General features: G+C 39.1%; 2 protein-coding genes across 4 annotated transcripts in view; both read right to left on the bottom strand.

The window, feature by feature from the left end:
- Positions 1–6,439, bottom strand: part of LOC122764524 (bromodomain adjacent to zinc finger domain protein 2B) — a 41,551-nt gene extending 35,112 nt beyond the window's left edge. For 2 of the 3 annotated variants that reach the window (XM_044018614.1, XM_044018615.1), the window contains exon 1: positions 6,270–6,439. In XM_044018614.1, coding sequence (XP_043874549.1) covers positions 6,270–6,296 — 27 coding nt within the window. In that variant the 5' untranslated portion in view covers positions 6,297–6,439. The remainder of the gene's footprint in view (positions 1–6,269) is intronic. The other variant, XM_044018611.1, reaches the window with a different exon arrangement.
- A 4,506-nt stretch (positions 6,440–10,945) lies between these two features.
- cd302 (CD302 molecule) lies at positions 10,946–15,937 on the bottom strand. Its single transcript, XM_044019409.1, has 6 exons — positions 15,759–15,937; positions 13,596–13,721; positions 13,398–13,508; positions 12,580–12,762; positions 12,467–12,487; positions 10,946–12,370 (listed from the first exon to the last, which is right to left on the bottom strand). The coding sequence occupies exons 1-6, from the start codon at positions 15,853–15,855 to the stop codon at positions 12,168–12,170; spliced, it is 741 nt and encodes a 246-aa protein (XP_043875344.1). The 5' UTR covers positions 15,856–15,937; the 3' UTR covers positions 10,946–12,167.
- Positions 15,938–20,450: the final 4,513 nt, after the last annotated feature.

The raw sequence follows: 20,450 nt of genomic DNA, 5'->3' as shown, positions 1-20,450 counted from the left end.
ATGTAGACTGAAGGAAAGAGAAGTTACCTCTGAACATCAGCAAAAAAAAAAACAAAATTCCTTCCACCAAAAACACAGGGAAATGTGAAATGACAAAACCACTTTGGAGAAATCGGATTAGAGTCTAAAGAATAAAAAGTACGTTATGTACCTATAGCAGAAACACAACCTGCATCAAAGAAATGAAAAGACTCAAATTGATTTAGAGTCTAAGCTTTCTACTGGTATTCTGTCGGTTAGACAGAATCCTCCTCGATGTTCATCCTCTGACTAAACAGCTGCCACGGTCAAGAGAAGATACAATATAGATTTACATAATATGTTAGGCACTGCAAATATTTCCCACTAGCCACCACATGTATATTATTTATGTCAGTACCATCTGGGTTCATTTGGTTGGGAATGTAAAGGAAATTCCCCCTCTATAGCAGCAAACTATGAACTAATGCCAAATCCTTTCACTCCTTTCATGTCTTTATACAACAATTCGTCTTTAAATAATAATTTAGGCTGTACACCGAGTGGAGCGATGTCGTCCTCCCCAAGAAAAAAAAAGTTTCTGTCTGCAGTTCAAAGACTTTCAACACAGTTCAAAGTTATTCTTGTAATAATTTTCGGAAGCCTGTACACTTAAAGGTGTAGTGCGGCCTCCCCCGTTCCACATTCTTAATCACAGTTCAAAGCTCTCAATCACAGTTCCACGAAACAACACTCAACCACAAATCACAACTATATGAGAATCGTCACTGATAATAACCCCAAGGTTTTTTTTAACATACATTATCACTTAGCACACACATACATAGGAGTTGTTACTTACAGTAAATACAGCATTTCAAAATCAAGCCTTCTCTTGGGCTTTTCCTTTAAAGGGTACATACTTACATCTTCAGTGTTAAACATTACTGTAAAGTTTCACTGCATACTGTACTTGTGAAGAGTGTTATTATTCTTTATATTCATTTTAAACCTGCATATCCTGCAAGCTAACAAATGACACACCGGATTGCAATGTTCAAATGATCCACCAGAAAAAACAAAAAGTCTACTATAAAATCAACAATATGCTGTAAACACAATCTTTCATAAGTTTGAGTGCAGCCTCCATTCTCTTGCACTTGTATATTATGTACATGTACCATCATAGAGTTCTATATGAGCCATTTAATAGTGTGAGTGATGAGAGATTACTGTACTCTATTCTTACACGCTTGATTCAAAAACAAGGGTAAAGTCCATCTCACGTTACTCAGCTTTCCATACATACATATTCAGAACAGATAATGGCATTGGCCTCTGCACGTACACCTGCTTAACCTCTGTATCAATAATAAGTATGCTCAAAGTCTCCTTGCATTTTAAGACTTGAGTCTTTCAGTTTGCTTTTTTCATTTGTTAACGCCACCATTTCAGCTCCAACAACCTGACGCCGTCTCTTACCAATTAGGTAATTCATTTCCTGATAATGGCAAAATTCAGAGCCAACACAGTTGGCCATATTTACGATACAAAAACGTATCCGTATGAATACAATTAGAGGAAGATACTGTAAAACTAAATATTATTGCTGTGTTACCAACATGCGCTATCACAAAATTTGAAAGAAAAAAAATAAGCAAACCTGTAATTGTAATTCAGACTATTACTAAAAGCTTACGATTTTAAAATCTATATCTCATTAGAGATGTGTAAAGCTGCTTCAAAAAAAATAAGAAGAGACACAGTTGCAGTTGAGTCTCACGGGCCGAGTCAGTTAGCTTCCAAAAAAAGTGTGATTTTGGGCTTTGCTGATACATACATTTTTAGGAATCAACTTCCTCACTCCAGAGTCTTATCAGGACAGCGACTGTTGAATAAAAATAAAATATCTAAAAATGTGGGTGCAGCAGCAAAGTGGGAAGTGTTTGTGACCAGATTTTAAATGCATGAGGATCAATAAAAAAGAATGGGGGGGTTGCTGAGACTCTGTCTGAGAATGAAATGGATTACAATAGCAGCAGGACAAAAGATCTGTATTACTGCATGGAATTATGAGTCTGACATGTATTCATCTCTGACCTGCAGCTGGCCACTGGACCCTCAAGTATGACACATAACTCCAGACTAAATAGTTAAAAAAAGAAAAAGAAAAGAAAGACAACTAGCATTTTGAACATTGGTTCCATTAACACAGCGGGGAGACTCTGGTCTCCGAGGCATCATGGGTTAGGATAAGCATCTCCAGGCAGAGAGAAAATAGACCAGGACGATGAGTGAAAAAGAGTAATCACCCTGACATATTCCTAATAATCCACCTCCCTCGTGCTGCTCCCCCCGAGCTCACCCAATCATAAAGTGTCAACAGTGACCTACAAAAAGGGAATCCTGTCAAGCCTTACATGTTTAAAAACATCAATCACAGCAGACAAAGAGGCTGCATTGAATTATACAGCATTAACCTTCAGGGCTTGCATATAAAGACCACAGATTTATTTATGCTTGTGTGTTAAGAGCCTCTGCACTGTTCCTTACAGCAAGCTGGCTGCCAAATTGATGAACCTGCTCAGCCCTCAGCAGGAGTCCACCATCTTTGATTAATGAGTGCAAACTTGTGGAAAGGGTAAGAAAAGAGAGACAGGATGAAAATGGGTGAAAACACAATTATTATAACTGACCAGACATGTTCCTCGCTTTTTGGCCCTTTCAAAACACCAAAGGAGAGAAAGGCCCTTAAATGAAGCTAAAGAAACGTTACAAGGTACCTTCTTATCTACAAACAGGTACATCCCACGACAGATAATGAAGGTGTGTTTAATGTAATTCCCACTTTAAATGGTGGACACTGAAGCAATGGAGAGCCAAAATATTTTTTTAAAGTGCTGTGTTCTGTGTTATAGTGATTATGAGTTTGATTAGCTTTTGGAGCCTGAATAAGCAAAACTGCAACATTCTTAACATTCAAATGGCGAGACTCTGACTCCTTTGATATTTCAACATTAAAAAGCTCATATTAGGAAGTGACACGGTGCTTAAACACTTCTCTCTCGGCAGTGGTTTTCAAGGACAGGAGCTCTGAATAAATAGGAGGGAAATTTAGTGACCTTCTACCTGTGTTTTGATTCATTGGCTGTTACTAGATGCATGCATAACACATCAAGGTTGTGATCCGACTTATCTCGCTACCTTGGCTACTGGAGCTATTTAAATGATGGACTTCATCAGGAACAATGTGTCCTGCCATTTCACTTAAAGTGTGTGAACAAAGGCCACATGCTACTTCATTACTATCAATTACACCTGTTTAGACATATCCGTTCCATTGTGCAGCAAAACAAGGACGTGTGCAGGTAAATACTAAAGGACAAAATGTTAAAAAGCAACACAACATTGACAATGGCTGAATTCCGTTTCGCTGCATCAGTTTCAATCCTGACATTGTGCATGCACTACAACCCTTAAATGAACACTTGATTACGTACAAAAAACATATACGAGTCAATATCATTACATTACATTACATGTCATTTAGCAGAAGCTTTTATCCAAAGCGACTTACAATTGAGAATTGAAATCCATATCCGCTCATTAAAGGTTGACATTTGCTGCTAAATCAAAAGTAAATACACTAGTTATTTGTAGATTAAAACTTCCTAATGGGAAGAAAATGATATAAAATGCTAGGATTAATGTGTCCAGACAACAAATCTGCATGATTTACTGTGAAAAATGGAGGTGCATCTTCTTGCTCTCCAAAGAAATGCTTTGTCAATTCATGGTGAGTCTGGTATAGATTGGAATCTTCTGTACAGTAGCCATGCTGTACTCAGCAGTATGACTCAATACTTCCAGCACCATGTGTCAGGTCAGGATCAAAACTATTCAAAAAAGTATTTGAAATCCAATTTCAGTCTACTAGTACTCAGACTAGTATTCAGACTAAGAAACATCTGTGGAAATCTGATTTACCTCCAAATGTGGTTTGAATCAGACAAACTAATAGGGATGAAATCTAAACGATTTAGGCAGTTTGAATATTGAATATTGTTTGAACACAGTGTAGTAATCAGAACAATATTAAAATGCCATAGTTTCTACACTGGGAGTAGGCCTAGTTTAGATTTATGGCAAGCCCTAGGTCTAAGCTATGTTTGCAGTTGGATCGGCAATCAGAATTTATAGTACTTATCTAAATGTAAAGCATGCCATCAAAGACAGATAAGTCCAAACTTCCTATTTATTAAAATGATTGGTTTCTGTTCAGCTCAACAAAACTCAAGGTTGTTTATCTTCCAGACCTATTCTTCTTGCAAGTGTCAGACCTTAGTGCAGATAACCCCGTTTTAAACAGATGGTGCTAATTTAAATGCCCCAAGATGGCGTATGTCTTATTATGAATATGAAAGCATAAAATTAAGGCTACTGTCATAATCTCAAAGGGTACATTTTAGCCCAGACTGCAGCTGCAGCAGCATTAGCTGCATGCACTTTCCTTCAAACTGTGGAAGCCAGAAAGGGCGAGGATAGACCAACAGGCAACTAACACTAGTGACAGATAACAATGAAAGAGGAACAAAATGATGTACTGTTGTTTGGTGATTACATGAAATGCTGTTGCTAAAAAAAACTCAAGCACTAATGCACACAAGCAGACAGACGGTAAACTTTTTAAAAATAAGTGTGCTGTGAGATTGAATACTAATGTTCTGACAAGCTTCATCTTTTCATCTTACTCAAATTTCTGGTAAGTTTACACAGTTCAGCTCTCAGAAACTCGATAACTGCTGTAAAATGCCTTGTTGATGCCATAGGTCAGGGGAGATTGACCAGACTGGTTCAAAATTATACTTAAGCTGGGCACACACTACTCAACTTTCACTCTTTACAGAAGACTTGGTGTACACACTAACCCAACTGGTTTTTTAAGACAACTGAAGGACTGGGATCACAGACTACATGATCTGTCAAACCAACTGAAGACAACGGAGCACTTCAAACTCTCGCAAACATCACCCATCGTTGTTTGGATATTCCCGCTACTTCCTGTCATCTTCTGGCACTAATTCCTCTGTGTTTTCATTGGCTGTTGGCAACATGTCTTTGCAGTTGGATCTGTAATCATTACACACTACCCGATTGTGTCCAGAGTTGGCTCAAAAGGTCAGGTCGCGTCTGTTAATTGTAGATTTGAATCTTTACCCCCACACACTAACAGATTTCTGTGCCAACTAGCCACGCCGACTGTCCCCATCTAGTGCTGACTGGTGCAGACTCTGCCCAACTGTGAATTGTGGTGAAATCGGCCAAAAAAAATCTCATAATGTGTCCCCCAGCTTTAGGCAACAGTAAAAAAACAAAACACTCATTACAACGAAAATAATGCAGAAGACCATTTCTGAATGCACAACATGGAGATGAAGATCTGCAGCAGCAAAAAAACAAAAAGGGTGTCACTCCTGACACTTATAATAGGTGTCATTTGAGCCTAATAAAGTAGGCAGTCCGTTTTTATTAGTCATATCAGTCGACATCTTAACAATGAGATTAAGACCTCTTTAGCAAGTAAGAGACTTCTAGTTAACAGTGTCAGTTGGCAGCAACTGCAGCTTTCATTTCATCAGTTAGTTAAGGCAACAGCAGATAGCAGTGACTAAGTAGTCACTTTTACGTTTAAATCTTTTAAAAGGGGACTAGGATTTTAGGTTTTGATTGAAGATCGTACCAGGAACAGGGACCAGGAGAAGTAACTGTTGTTGTTGTTTTCTCCGTGTCATGTTCATGTTTTCATCGTCCTGCCATAATTAACGTGTGTGTCTCAGTCAACGGCTGTGAACCAGCTGGCAACAAAGACAACAGCATCAACGCTGCATGCAGAGGTAAAGACAGAGAGAGCAGCGCTGCCTCAGCTCAGCTCGGCTCGGCACAGCTCAGCTCTGACTCAAACACAAAGTCAAAACTATATTCTTTCGGGACAAGTTACACTTTCAAACACAAACTCAAACCGTAGTTCCAGTGGGAACTTTAAAATTTAAATCGGCGGCAGCCAAAAAAACGAAGCGCGTACTTTTTAATGCTAAGTTCATTCATCTCAGTTCAGTTCAGTCCGTGTGACAAGTGTAAAGGAAAGGATGGAAGGAAGGACAGAAGGAAGGAAGGGTGTTAAAAGCAAAGGGACCGTTAGCTTTAGCTGTTAGCTAACCATCACTGACCGAGCACTAACAACATAAGCTGCAGGTCCAAAAGTCTCAGTAGGAAGGGGGGAGAAAAAGACAAACACGATCAATTAAACTCACCTTATCGTCGAAAAGCGGTGTTTTCATTTAAAAAAGACGAATGAAAAATAATAATACTAAAAGAAACAGTTGAAATACTTCCCAGTTTTGCGCAGTTGAAAGGATGTAGGACATGAGGAGAAGTGTGGCGTTAACTGAGTGTGAGATGAGAGAGAGTGGATCTGTGGTCGCCTCTCTCTGTTTCTCTCTATTACTCACTGCCTCTCTCTCTCTGCCTCTCTCGCTCTCTCTCTCTGTATGACTTTGTGACGTCTCCTCGAGGCTTTGACAAAGTAAAAGCAGAGAGCAGAATTATCTCTGATTCAGTTCTTCCTCCTCGTGAGAAAACAAACACAAAGAATATTTCAGATATCCACAACTTTATTCTCTTCCTTCAGACAAATGACATCACACTTTCCCTTCATGTGTGTGCTGTCTGTCGTTACACATATCTTTGATTCATTTGTAGGTAATATCCACATACTACACCAAGTATGCTACATAGATATCTTCAGAATTAAATGTGATACCTTTTCTGGAGCTGCAGTGCCAGTTTAATTATCAATTAAGCTGTTTTCTCCATTAATTGATAAATTGATTAATTGTTAAGGCCAAAAAAAGTTGACCTAAATACTAAACAAAAAACAAGATATTTAGTCATAGAGGAGCAAAGAAACATAAAATAGAAAATAGGTTTTAATAAATAAAATTAATTAATCCATTAATAAAAGGGTTGGTGGTTAATTTAGTAGTATTTTACCAATCAACTTTTGTTTATTGTTGTAGCCTATAGTTGATTCTTTGCAATTTAATTTTACATGTGTTTATATGAACAACCTTGTACATGGATTTTAAATCAATCTGGCACACAAAGATAATAAACTAGTGTAAACAAATAATGCAATTAAAAGAAGTAAATACAGTTGGGTGCTAAATAAGTGAGTGATGTATTTTCACATTACTTTAAAATTAATGTTTCCAATGTATTATTACACAAGCCTCCAAAGGGAAGGTGTGCATCAGTGGTAAATTGCTGTATATGGTATTTTGTCTAATTGTGTGAACTGAACTGTAGCTTACAGTGCGATACAGAAACTGTCAACAAGACATATTTATGTTGAGTGAGTGAGTGAGTGATTTGAGGCTCTACTTGGCCAAGAACAACCATCTGTCTTTCTTTCTGATCATTAAGCAAGAACACAGTTGGCCAAAGATGACGCACATGGATGTGTTTTACCGTTACACTCAAATCAACAACAGTGTAATGGAATCACACCGTGCTGCAAATCACAAACACTATTTTAAGTGTGCTGCTTATTATGTAGAAACTAAAGAGAATCAGGTCTATAAGGTGTATTTACAACATGCATTAGCCTACAAAAAAAGACAAAAAACAATGTCATTAAAAATGGAAAACCTACTACTTCTCCATGTCTCAGCAAATGTACTTGCCGATGATCCTGTTTCTAACATATTCACAAATACAATTACCCATAATATTGATATGTTTACATAGAATAAAACACACCGAAGAGAATAAGCATACAATATGTGAAAAAAGACCAAAAAAAACCTGTGACTATCAACACCCTACTTCCTCCCTGTACCTTGTGAAAACCATGCGTTTTCACCGCTTCGTCAATGCAGATGTTTTAAATTTAGTTTTCACCTGAGATTCTTACTGAAAATAATTTAAGTTTAATACATAAGTTTTTTTTGGAGCAGGTTGTGGATTGCTCTATACACAATTTGGATTTGTGTGATCTCTGTATTGTGAATTATATAATTAAGCACATTAATTCAAATATGATAGTAACAGTAGAGAATGTGGAGTGACTTTTTGCCGAAATGCTTGGTGACAGTTTGCATTGTATGTGTTTTATGTGAGACTTCCAGCTCACTTTATCATCTATTATAACACCTAGACATTTATTTTCATATACCGTGAGTTGCACCGAAGCATGAAGTGTTTTAAAAGTGTGATGCAATTCTTCCCCAAAGGGAAAAAGGAAGACACCTTTTCCTTCTTCTCCATATTACACATGATGTTGTGCTAATTGGATACAGTAATTAAGGCACAGAGGCACATCTGAATTAAAGATGTGGGGGAAAAAAAAAAATCCTTGATCAGCATTTGTTATTCAAAACAGATTTATTTCCCTGTCCACTGTCCCTTGTGCTCATTGATTTTTCTTCCCTCCTCTCTTTAATTCTTAGCCATTGTAGATGCAGCCACTGACAGGTCTGAGTGAACTGCACGCCTGGATGACTGAAAACACACGACACTGAGGGAGCCACACAATACCTGCATTTCTTTATTATATTGACCATCTTTATGCGAATGAGGTCATCCAAGAGATCAGAGTGTGGTCTCTTCCCTGCCTGTGGTTTTTTCTTTCCATAAAAATATCACCCCACCTTGGTCATTTGTAACACACGTCGCACATAATGGCTGAAAAGCAAGCACCGTGTTGGGGGAAGGGCAAACAGTCTGTCCTCTTTAAAGGGATCTTTTTTTTTTTTTTGATTAAAAAGTATAATGAGATACCAAAGACACGGCAAAGATGATCTCTCTGGAGACACGGGTGCAAAACAAATGAAGGCGCTGCTTTTTGTTTTCAATTATTATTTTTTCCATCAGTCCTCAGGAAGCTCGTATAGATACGAGTTGGACTCAGTGTCACACATGATGCAGATTTTAATCGTGTCAGCACACAGTCCTCTGATCCCTAACAACAAAGCACTGCATGTATGCATTTAGAAAATTGCAACATTTTCCTGTGAAATATATGCGCTGAACTGTGACTTGAATGGTCCCTGACCTCTGCAACTCCAGGTCAGACACAGACTTTATTTTTGCATGAAGCATAATGTAAATATGTCATATTCTGTCCTTTAAAACTGCTCAACAGTCCGATTTAACAAATGTGCACATTCAAAGTGTAATGTAATTATGATTTGCTCTATGCAGCGGGTGATAAAGTCAGAGAAATGTAACTATAGTGTACATTACTTTGACATTGAATAGAGGACACGGTGTCTGCAATAATAGCAGATCAGGGGAGCAAGCACCTAAATAGTGGTCATTGTTTTCCCTCTGTTTAAAGCAGACATGTTCATGGATAAAAAATGGGGGGTGAAACCTGAGACTTAGGGGACATGAGAAACAGATGCTCTGCACTCCTGTGTACAGACACCTTTCACAGGAAAAGCAGCAACATGAAGGATGAGTGAGAACATGAAGGATGAGTGAGAACAAAAATAACCAGTACACAGTGTGGAACCCATGAGGAAAAATAAAAAGACAAAGGACTGTTTAAAACCCACAAAGACAAGAGAGAGAGAGAGAGAGAGAGAGCTTCCCCCAACACGCCAGGGCACATTTTTACCTGGAACATGGAAATATCCACATGATTAATTGTGCTGCTCATTTTCATTCCATCTATCACACGAGTGCGCGTGACGTTCGCTCACGCCAGTGTCCATTTTAATTTGTCAGCCTGGGTCAGCATCAACCGCCCCGTCCTTTCACAGGCAGCGGTGTGGCAGACGTGATAATGAAATCATTGCTGCTATTATTTGAGTGAAAATAAGCCGTTAAGAGGTTTTCCTCTTCCTGATGAGACGACGTGAGGAAAACACTTTCACCAGTTAAACACAGGAATATGCGTTCTCAAAAAATATAACTGGTTATCAAGTAAATATTTAGACTTTTTGGTGTACTAATGTAACAGTCACTTATTATGGTTATTATAAATGCACGTGCCTATTTTCTGTTGGAACTGGTGACAATAAATGACAGCTGTATGTTGATTATGCAGACCTTGTACAGACAGAATCTTTTACAGCTATTGTATCTCTAATAAATAGCTGCATTCTCACGAGAGTGAGTCTGGTCTTTTTAAGAATTGGTGAACAGAGTTTGAACAAGAAAAACCAACGAATGAAACCACCTCTAAAGGCCTGATTGTGAAAAACGTAACCCCAGGGTAAAAAATGCTGCCACACACCATATACGATAATAAAATGTGAGACATAATCTGTGGACTCATCTTACATTACTACATTAATAATTGGCTGAGAGAGCTAAGGGCTGTTGTCGGACATGACTTCACCAAGGAAGAGGACTTTGACCTTAACTGGGGAAATAATCTCTTACATAGGAACTGGATTCTGTTTGTCCCTGCAGTGTCAGAGAGAGACTTGACATGATGTGTCATTGTCCCACCTGGTGGCCAAATACAGAAATTATATGGAAAAAAAGAAAAGCCATTGTTGTGTTATATCTGTTGAAGGTCCACAACACCAGACATTTCAGATTTAAGGGTTTAGAGATGTAAGGGGAGTTTGTTGCATGACAGATTGTCTTAAAGTAAAGAAATAGATTTTGTGCAGAATTCTCTCAGTTCTGTCTCGTCGTGGACCAGAGAGAGACGTCAGCAGAGCCACTGGACATTTGGAGGGAGCGACACTTTTCAGTGACAGTGATTTAGATATCCTTTATGAACTCATTAGACCCGATCCCTAAATTTGGCATTGTAATTCATCATCTTCTCCTCAATTACGCGTCAACGTGTACATATGTCTTTAGCAGCCACATTCTATAAAGATGACTTTTTGGCTTGCTTATTTTTGGGGGTGAACTATGACAAGAAATTCAAAATTGTCAGATTAATTCCATGAAAGATAAAGCCAACTAGTCTTACAAACATTCTTTAATTTGAAAAACGCACAGAGGCTCAGGTTCTGCCAAATCAATGCCAGATATTGCACAAAAGCATATTAATACTGTTGAGGGGGGACTAAATAAACAAAAACAATGTTAAAAGGGGTCATTATTGTGCAATTTAGCCATCATGTGGCCAAATATAGATTGTCTTTAACAGGATGATCAATAATTCCAAAACTAAAATCATGACAACATGAAAAATGACACAGTGACAATAATTACTGCTCGAATGATTGTTTGTCTCGTGTCTCATCTCATCACAACCAAGATTTTCCAGAAGGTCTTTTGGCAACAAAACAAGTTTGGACGGATAAGATCCAGCCCTCGGTGCCACTTTACAAAATGCAGTGAAAGTGGACTAGACTAGAGTACATACATGCATACATACATATCGACATGCAATCGATCACACTACATGTGCCCTTGACAGCATCGGATTAAACATTCACCTATCCATGATTGAATGAATTCATTAGCTTCTGGAGGAAGCGGCACGATTTCTGACAAAAATAAAACCGATGATTAGCTTTTAACGGAGAGCCTGTGTTACAATGCCATCAAATGAAAGCATGCACTTTGTCACATTGTGCGGAAATGTATTTAAAAGTCATACTCGGGGAATATGAATCAGGATTTACCAGCCTCTTCTAGGTCGATTCGTAAGTCTCCCAATTTTATGGAAATTAGAGACCATATATGGGGCCTGTGAAGGTTCTCACTCGTCCAGGTCACAGTCGTCTTCTGTGGTCATCTGAAGACGCATGAATCCAACCTAACTCAAGCAAGTCAACTACAGAAGACGACCACAAACGGGTTTTCACACCAACAGAAAATGCGTGTTAACTCTAAAAATCGCACTACGGCTGCTTTGCTCTTTTAAACACTACATACCAAAAAAAACAGAATGATTTTAAAAGTTATTCAAGCATCTGATACTATGTACAACCAAGCGATGATTTCTGAGGAAAATGAATCAATCGGGAGAAAATGACAGCAGATTCTCGAGACAAAAGCAAAGTAGTAGTGAGATATTTAGTGTGAAGAGGTTAGTGTCAGAGAAAAGGCCCGGTCATTTTTCCCCCTCACAATACTCTGACACGTGTTATCCCAAAAGCTGTCTCACTAACTGTTGTAAGAGAGGACTTCTCTTTACATGAACGCCCACTGGGGCCAGGTGAGAGTACGTTCTCCTATGGCACACTGTCAGTTTCCTCGGCCTCCACCAGGCAGGACTGGTCTGTGTCCAGGACTCGGAACGGAGGGTGATACTCGAATGCCGTCAGGATGGTGGAGCCGATATTGTGTTTCTGGTGAAGGAACCAAATAACTGCCGAGACTCCCATGATACCAACGACACTGAGGATGACCAGGGTGGAAAGCAGCACATTGGGTTCTGAGGAGGATAAGTTATAATGCAAGGACGTTGAGTACTGTAAAGACAAAATCACAGGGGAATATGCAAAGAAATATCTCGAATATGTCGACTTACTCTGCTTGACTTTCTCTGCTTCTGTAGCGGGGGAAAAAAGTCATTAAGAAAGGTAGTTATTAGAAGTCATTTAGAAGAAAAATTTAAAGGAGAAGTTAAGACTTAAATCTTACTCTGCACTGCCTCACAGATCACTCCGTTCTCCACGTCGTCCAGACAGCTCACATTCTCCCACTTTCCCGTGTTGCTGTGCAGGGCCACACACATGTCCAAGGGCGCGAGGTCTGACGGAGACGAGCTGTCCTCCCAGTTAGTGAATCCCACAGAGTCCTCACCGAACCACCTCATGTCGTCACCTGACAAGACACGCCAATCACTACTCCAGCCGCACAGGCAACCAGAATACCAAGCACCATGATGGTGAAATTACAGCGTCCTCTCAGCATGCTTCACGTCAGTGCTCACACAAACTGCACTGAACTGTCTTCCATTAAAAAGGACATAGGACAAAAAAAGGCAAGTGATACACATTCATCCTGCTCTAGTGTGTGTTGATTTTAGCGGCCTCCACTGTGCTTCCCCGTGACTGCTTTTAAAAAAAAACTAAAAAAAACAGGATTTATTTTGAAGCTGTGCCAGGATTTATAGAGAGTGATAAATCAGTTGTCACACCCGCTTTCAAAAGTAGCTGGCACAAGCAGAAAACAGAGGAGATGCGTGCAGATAAACATGTCTTTCAGGAAATGGAGCAATAACTGAAGCACAGACAAGTCAAGTATTGGTTTTCTCAGATTCAACACAGACACAGCAGTCCTCAAACTACTGGGAAACGTGTGGATTAGTTCGTCTCGAGTTAAGAATAAAACAAAACCTGTAAGGTTCACGGTCAGTTTCCCACATAGCCACTTCCTGATTGTCCCCAATACTCAGATTTTATCCAAAAGGAAGTAGCCAGAATGTTTCCACAGTCCTCCGGTCACATGGTACTTACTGTTTGTATCATAGCTCATTCCCAGCCACACGTTGACATTGCCTTTCCACACCTCTGGGCTATATTTAATAACAAAGTCGTTCTCCTCTGCACTCTGTATGGTCAAAAGCTCTGGAAAATATCAAAGAGGGCACAACACGACGACACAGTGAGACAGAGCACGTACGTCTGAACTTAAAAGCAAAATGTGTCACGCACCATAACCCTGACAGAGAGATCTTGCTCTCTCAAAGGTATAGCTTTTTATTTTGTCTTCTTCTCCGTGGACGAAGTGGTAACATCTGTCTTGAAAGGGCACCCAGGTGCGTCCGTCTGCAGGGCAATCTGAGGAAAGTCAAGACACACAAAAGAGGTGATGGATGTTTGAGAACTGACTTGTTTTTTTTCTTTCAAACTAACTGGAATATCTTAGGAGGAACATTAACAATACACCTTATGAATTTCAACTGAACAAACTCGACATTGTGCCGCTGCCAGTGAGTGCCACCCTACACCGTGTCATAGACCGCGTCATAGTCTGTACAACCCCTGTTGGGGAGTTTCGACTCGTGACCATTGTTCCTCTTTGCTGGTCCAGTTTGTTTAGTTTCAAAAACCTCCTTTCGATTTCCTCCATTCTGATTTTGGAGAACTGAGTTACAGTAAGTCAGCGACTCTGTTTACATGGAAATCAACAACACAATATTAACCACATTAAGACAACCATCTGAATAAGACCATCATCAACTTGAATAATAAGCCACACATGACTTGGAATAAGACATGAGGAGTATTCTGACGTCTTAAATGGTAAATAATATCCTCATATTATGTTTTGTAACATGTGAACAGGAATATTTATTATTCAGAATTAGGACAGTAGTTAGATAACTGATGTCCATGTTTAAAGTATTGTTGTGTGCCCGTCCAGTAAAATTACCATATTGATTGCTTGTTCAAAAATATAATTTATTTATGCAATATTTTGTAGGGTTGGGGGAAAAAAACTAAATTCTTATTATTTTAAAATTGAGCACAAACAACTGATAGTTGCTCTATAGTAACTTTTTATGCCGCCAAAATGCGTGAAGCTTAAATAGAAATAAATAAGTAAGTGCCATTAAAAGGAACACTGTTCTTTTCTCAGATTATGTATTTATGGATTATTGAATAAGAAAAAGGGCCACAGTTGGTGTAGTGATTAGCAAGATAACGAGGGCCTTTCTGCATGGAGTTTGCATGTTCTCCCCTCTCCAGGTTCTCCAGTTTCCTCCTACAGTCCAACAACATGCAGATTTGGGGATAGGCAAATATGGACACTCTAAATTGACCATAGGTGTGAGTGCATGGTTCTTTGTCCCTATGTAGCCCGGTGATGGACTGCTTCAATTAATCTATTAATCTAACAGAATCATCAGGTACAAGATGTACAAATTTTGCAGAAGCAAATTGGCAAGGGTGGGACACTTTCAGGCAAATGGGAAAAGGCAGACTTTTTTATCTGTGGTGCAGTTAATATTTACAACACACATCACATGCAGGTGAGCATGTGATTGATCCCAACATTGTTTTATGTTGGTTAAACACCCAAAACATCACTTGTAAAAGAAAAACAAAACAGAAGAACAGCAGTCCACACTACTTGTGATTAAAAACAAAAAAAACATTGACATTATGAAATGTCAGGTTAAGTTTGAGATTAAGTGTAGAGTTAAAGTGTAGGAAACCAGTTAGTGGTGGTTTAAAATTACAAACCGAAAACAGTGAGAAGCAGTTCACAATTCTAAGGTGAAAAATGTGTCTTTTTATAAAATCACTCAAAAATGATTAACCAATGATCAAAATAGTTGATGCTTTAATGAAGTAATCAATCAATTACAAACTAATCGGTTAATGGTTTCAGCCCTAATGAACACTGGACCTTTGTTTTTGAGTGCTGAAGAAAATTATATAACATGCTACTGATTTAGCAGCCAAAACTCCACACCTGTACACAGAAAGGGATAAATATAATACTGCAATAGAAAATCATGAAATATAAGGACATAATCCACTGCTATATTACCAAATAAGGATGTAAATATTCAATGCAACATAACACGTCTTAACATTTGTATGTGGGTAAAGGTGCAGAGATGCGATTAGTCCAGAAAGTTCTGTCACATAGAGGCAGATGTGTCAAACTCAACCGCTGTCAAACGGTCGCTCCTGTCACAGCGAAGCAGTGAGGTTGTTGGTTCACAAGTTAAATGTGACCGTGTCCACACTGAGTTGGGTAACAGAAGTTGCTACGTGACTGTGAGCAGCTGACGAACAAACAAACTAATCGCAGCACTTGTGACAACACAAGGCCTACACGAGACCCACAGCGCAGTCTCTTACCTCCCGCCACAGCAAACTTCAGCTGAGAACACAACACGAACAACACGCTCAACAATAGTGATCCAAGATGGTGGTGATTTTTCTCCTGCGGCTCCATGACAGCGAAGGAGGAAAAGGCACTAAACTCTCTGCAGCAGCAGCAACAGCAACAGCAGCAACAGGAGGAGGCTGTTCATCGACTTCAAGTGCCAGAGTCTGACTGAAATCCCTCCCACACGCGAGCGCGCGCACACACACACACGTTTGCGCAGCAGTCGTAATGAGGACACTCGTAGACATAACGCAGCCCCTAGCTCCTTACACTAACCTTAACCATCTTAACTAAATGCAAAACCTTAACCCTAACGTAAACCCAATTCTAACTCTAACCCTAAAACCAGGTCTTAACCTTCAAAAAGCCCTTAAACCTTCAGACAAAATGTCCTCATAATGTGCCCACAAAGATGGGTTTGTATGCCTTTTTTGGTCCCCAGGAAGATATAAAACATACACACACACACACACACACACAAAATAGGAGGAAGAGGAAAACAACAACAATTGTAAAGCTTTCAGTGATTATATTTTCAGTGGTTATTATACTTCAGTCTCTCTTTAAATCCATAATTTAGCTCCATTGTTGTCAAAGTGTGGTAAGTGTACCACCAGTGGTACGCGAGCTTCCTATACTGGTACTTGAAGGAAAATCAGAAATACTGTTCTACTGTTAATACCAGGGCTATGTGATCGGAGTGGAGCTGAGGAATTGAGTGTATGTAACAAAAAATGTAATCTTAATCTAATTTCACTATACCGGTGTGTGAAGTATATGTGAGGAAGCGAAGGATGATGAGAGAGTAAATGATCTTATTGGGAATAAATCACCCTCCTGTCTGACTTTGCTCAACCTATTTACAACACTGTATTTCAACATTGGTGATAATGGTGTTACTTTGAGAGCTGAATATTTGGTACTTGGTACTTGGTGTACTTGGAGCTGAGGCTGATAAAAACCACCATTTGACTCATGAGTGAATATTATGAATGAGTAATGACGAGTGGGAATGAGGTATCACTCTCTAACTGAGACCAAACCATTCAATGAGGCTTTCTTTACAGTTTGTATGGAAATATGGATGGACACCACATATAAATGTATTTTTATATCCTTATGGTAATCATGATATTAATGATAATAATTATAATACTGCTCTGTGTGGGTCCCGCTTCAGTGCTGGGCTCTTGGAAATGCCCTCCCCCCCTTACAGCGCCCCTGCTCTGCCTCATAATGACCAGATTTTACTGAGGATTATTGCTCCTGAAAAGGCTCCTACAGAGGTGACAAAACCACAGATAGAGATATTTTGCAATGTATTTGCTATGCACACAGAAACCTCTGGATGGCGTTGTAAGCATATGTGTTCATCAGACTGCAGGAGCTGACATCATGTGTGCTTTGTATGCAGCTACATTGTAGGTTCTATCTTCTGCTTTTATTTTTAAAACATCAATCTCGTACCCATCGCTGTGTTTGAATTGTAGAAGACATTTTAAATCCCTGTACATTTTATACTGTACTGATTTTTGGAAAAACACGATCAATTGTTTGGCTTCTTAAGATTTTTTTAACTTTAAATCAAGAATGGGCTTGTTTCTCTACCCTGTCACCGTATATTCATGCAAAAAGACAATAATCCTGTCAGAATAATCTGTAAATCTATGTTTCAGGACACTGGTTTATATTGTTTATAGGTCAAAGGGCTTCCTCCACCTCTTTTTCCACCTGAGCCGGTGATGGAGGGGTGGAGCACCTAGTCCCAAGGGCAGAATGGCTGTTAAACGGGGGTGAAGAAGGTGTTTGGAGTCCGTTGCTTGCAGGCGCAGGTGGCACAAACACAGACAGCTGGGGAGTGAGTTTTGCTCCTCGTCTGGAGCCGGTGGCTTCTCGTAGGGTGGCACAACACCCTGCAGGAAACCGTGGGGACCCATCTGCCATGGCAAGGCCTGCTCATCACAGACGCCACCATCCACCCCTCCCTACTGTATGAGAGGCATCCTGATACCCATAACTCACCCTGGCCAGGCTGTGCATGTTGTCAACAATACCATGTGACTGTGTTTTTCCTTGTCCTCCTCGCCCTCAGTGTGGCTGAATACAAAACACATTATAAATACCGGTGGCTGCAGCAAGATGAAGATGAAAACATCTTGTGCAAAGGAAGACAGTGGAGGAGAAACATTTGCATAGTGGGTAGAGGGACAAGGCGGAGCTGTTTTAATTTATGTGAAAGCATTTGAGGGCACAGTGTGTGAGATTTAACCCTATTTCCCCTAAATATTAAACACCGGACCTTGAATGCAGTTGATGAATAGGACTGAATCTGATTCTTATTTTGTGTGATCTGGTGAAGCTGTATGTGCTCGTTGGGTCACTGCATTCACAGGGGACCCAAAGGTCAAAAAGAGGACAGTGGGTGAGAGGGCCTTTGCTTTTTGTGCGTGTCAGGGCATCATCTCGGAGGCCTTCATTACAGTGTGTTATTTTGTACTGTTTTATAGCGTATATTGTTTTAATGTGAATGTGTTTTTATAATTGTAAAGCACTTTGACTGAAAACTCTATAAATAAAGTTATTATTATTATTATTGTTGTTGTTATTGTTGTTAAATGTGGGTATAAGTTTGGTTTGATCAAACAACAGACACAACATCCACACATACGCTTCACAGATAAACACTTCCAGGCAGCTGCAGAGATGATACTGTATTATTAATTCACACAAAGCCTGACTAATGTATTTTGTGGCTGGACGCTGTCATGTCTTAATGGACTCTAATTTAATTAAACTGCAGCTTTAATTGGGATGCTTAAAAGATTTCTCCTTCCATTCACTCTTTCTGAGTATCTTCATTTCACTGTATGCTATAAAATAACCTTAAAAAAAAGCTCTTCTTGCAGCGACATAGGCCAAGATCTACACTACATCCAAATAAACAACCTACTTTTTAAACTTTCTGAATAAAGGATATTCATAAACACAATTCTGATTAAGTCAGATTCCTTATTAAATCTAAATGAACAGCTGAACAAAGTGTATTTTTACACAATTTCATCACTGAGCAAAAGTTACCACCTGGCTACACTTCTCACTTAAAATATAAAATAAAAAAAAATAAATACCAGAAGTGCAACAGGTTAAAAGGTGAAAAGTTTTATTCAAAAAATGTCAATGGAAATGAACAGAATTAAACCTTAGGCAACAAGCTACTAAAAAGTCTTTGGATTAAACAAACACTACAAAACAAAAACAAAGAGGGAAAAAAAGAAAAAAAAAGATTCTGTACATACAAGTTACCACTAACATTTGTGTGGCACAAGTAAACAAAAAAAGAAGATAAACTCTCATCTAGCACTATGAAAATCTTTCTTTTCTCAAGCTGTCTGTACAAACATTTTCATAAATTAGACTTTTTTTGTATAACTTAATGATGATGGTTCCTTATATGAGACATTTTCTTTGATGCACCTCTGCGACTCTTGATCCTGGTACTATGGCACTTGGTTCAGACACCATTAGCAGCAAAAACCTACCAGAAACAGTATTACTTCTCAGTCTCAGGTATGCAGACCTGCATTTGTGTGGACAGCCTGGTTAACTAACAGAGGACAATGCTGCTGCGAATTGTCGCGGCTAAAGACAAGGCAACAAACAAGTTTTTGCTTCCTGGACCGCAAGATCCAGTGAACGGCACCACGCTTTGTTGTTACTGTTTTTCCGTCTTAAAAGATCTCACATCAGCGTCTACAAAAAAAAACTACTGTTCTAAAGGCAGCAGCAGCGCCACTGAAACTGTAATGCTGAATGCAAGGACATAACATGTTGTCACTCCACTTCCAATGGTTACAATAATACATCTTAAAAAATAAGTCTGATGAAGATTTAAAAAAAAAGAAAAAAGAAAAAGAATTTAAAAACAACCTGTAGGGTACAGCTGTATGTGGCCAGCTCCTGAGCTTGGCATTTTGGTCTGGTAGGGCGGGCTGGACCTGCTAACCCGGCCTAATACAGAGAAGAAAGAAAAGTCTGAGGTAGATATTTGGTCAGACTGACCATCAGGACAAATCACTGGCTTGTTGGAGGACACCTCGATCAAAAGCCTACTTTTAACTGCTTTTAGCAAACAATCAAAATAAATAGACATATTGTTTTAGTGCTATGTCATACCAGGTCATTGTGGTGCCAATTACTTTTTTTTTTCTCATCAATTTTTACAAGAACATTTCTTTTTGTATGACATTCTGTGGCACTTGTTGATCCAGGCATTCCTTCATGTGTGTGTGTGGCTGTGTTTTGTACTGATAGCTTTGAAAACTGAATGAAAATGTACAAAAAAAAGGCACACTGTTCAAACTGCAGTTTAGTCTGCAGAGTCACTTGTGTCCAGGTTTCAGAGACAAATGATGCTGTTTCCTCAGTGTCACAATCTTTGGTGAAGCAAACTACAATTGAAAGTGCCACGTTTTTGTTTCCTATCAAAGAGCGAGGTGCAATAAAATACTGTACATATCTTTATCTCATTTTACCCCCGCCTCAATTTTGTTACAAGGTTGTTGTTTTTTTGCACAATCATGAGTCTGTTTACCTGTTAGTTTTTTTGTCAAATAAAAGTGAAAAAGACACATCCCATTAAAAAACAACAACAACAATTAACA

Source organism: Solea senegalensis, linkage group LG2, assembly GCF_019176455.1.
Source record: "Solea senegalensis isolate Sse05_10M linkage group LG2, IFAPA_SoseM_1, whole genome shotgun sequence".
Lineage (NCBI taxonomy): Eukaryota > Metazoa > Chordata > Actinopteri > Pleuronectiformes > Soleidae > Solea > Solea senegalensis.
This window is presented reverse-complemented; position numbering and strand designations above follow the sequence as displayed.

Excerpts from the sequence above, each read along its gene's own strand:
- cd302 (XM_044019409.1), bottom strand. The coding sequence starts at position 15,855 with ATGGAGCCGCAGGAGAAAAATCACCACCATCTTGGATCACTATTGTTG. Across the intron at positions 13,722-15,758 it reads GAAGTTTGCTGTGGCGGGAG|ATTGCCCTGCAGACGGACGC; the intron begins GTAAGAGACTGC and ends GACTTTCCTCAG. Across the intron at positions 12,763-13,397 it reads AATGAGCTATGATACAAACA|GTGACGACATGAGGTGGTTC; the intron begins GTAAGTACCATG and ends GTGTCTTGTCAG.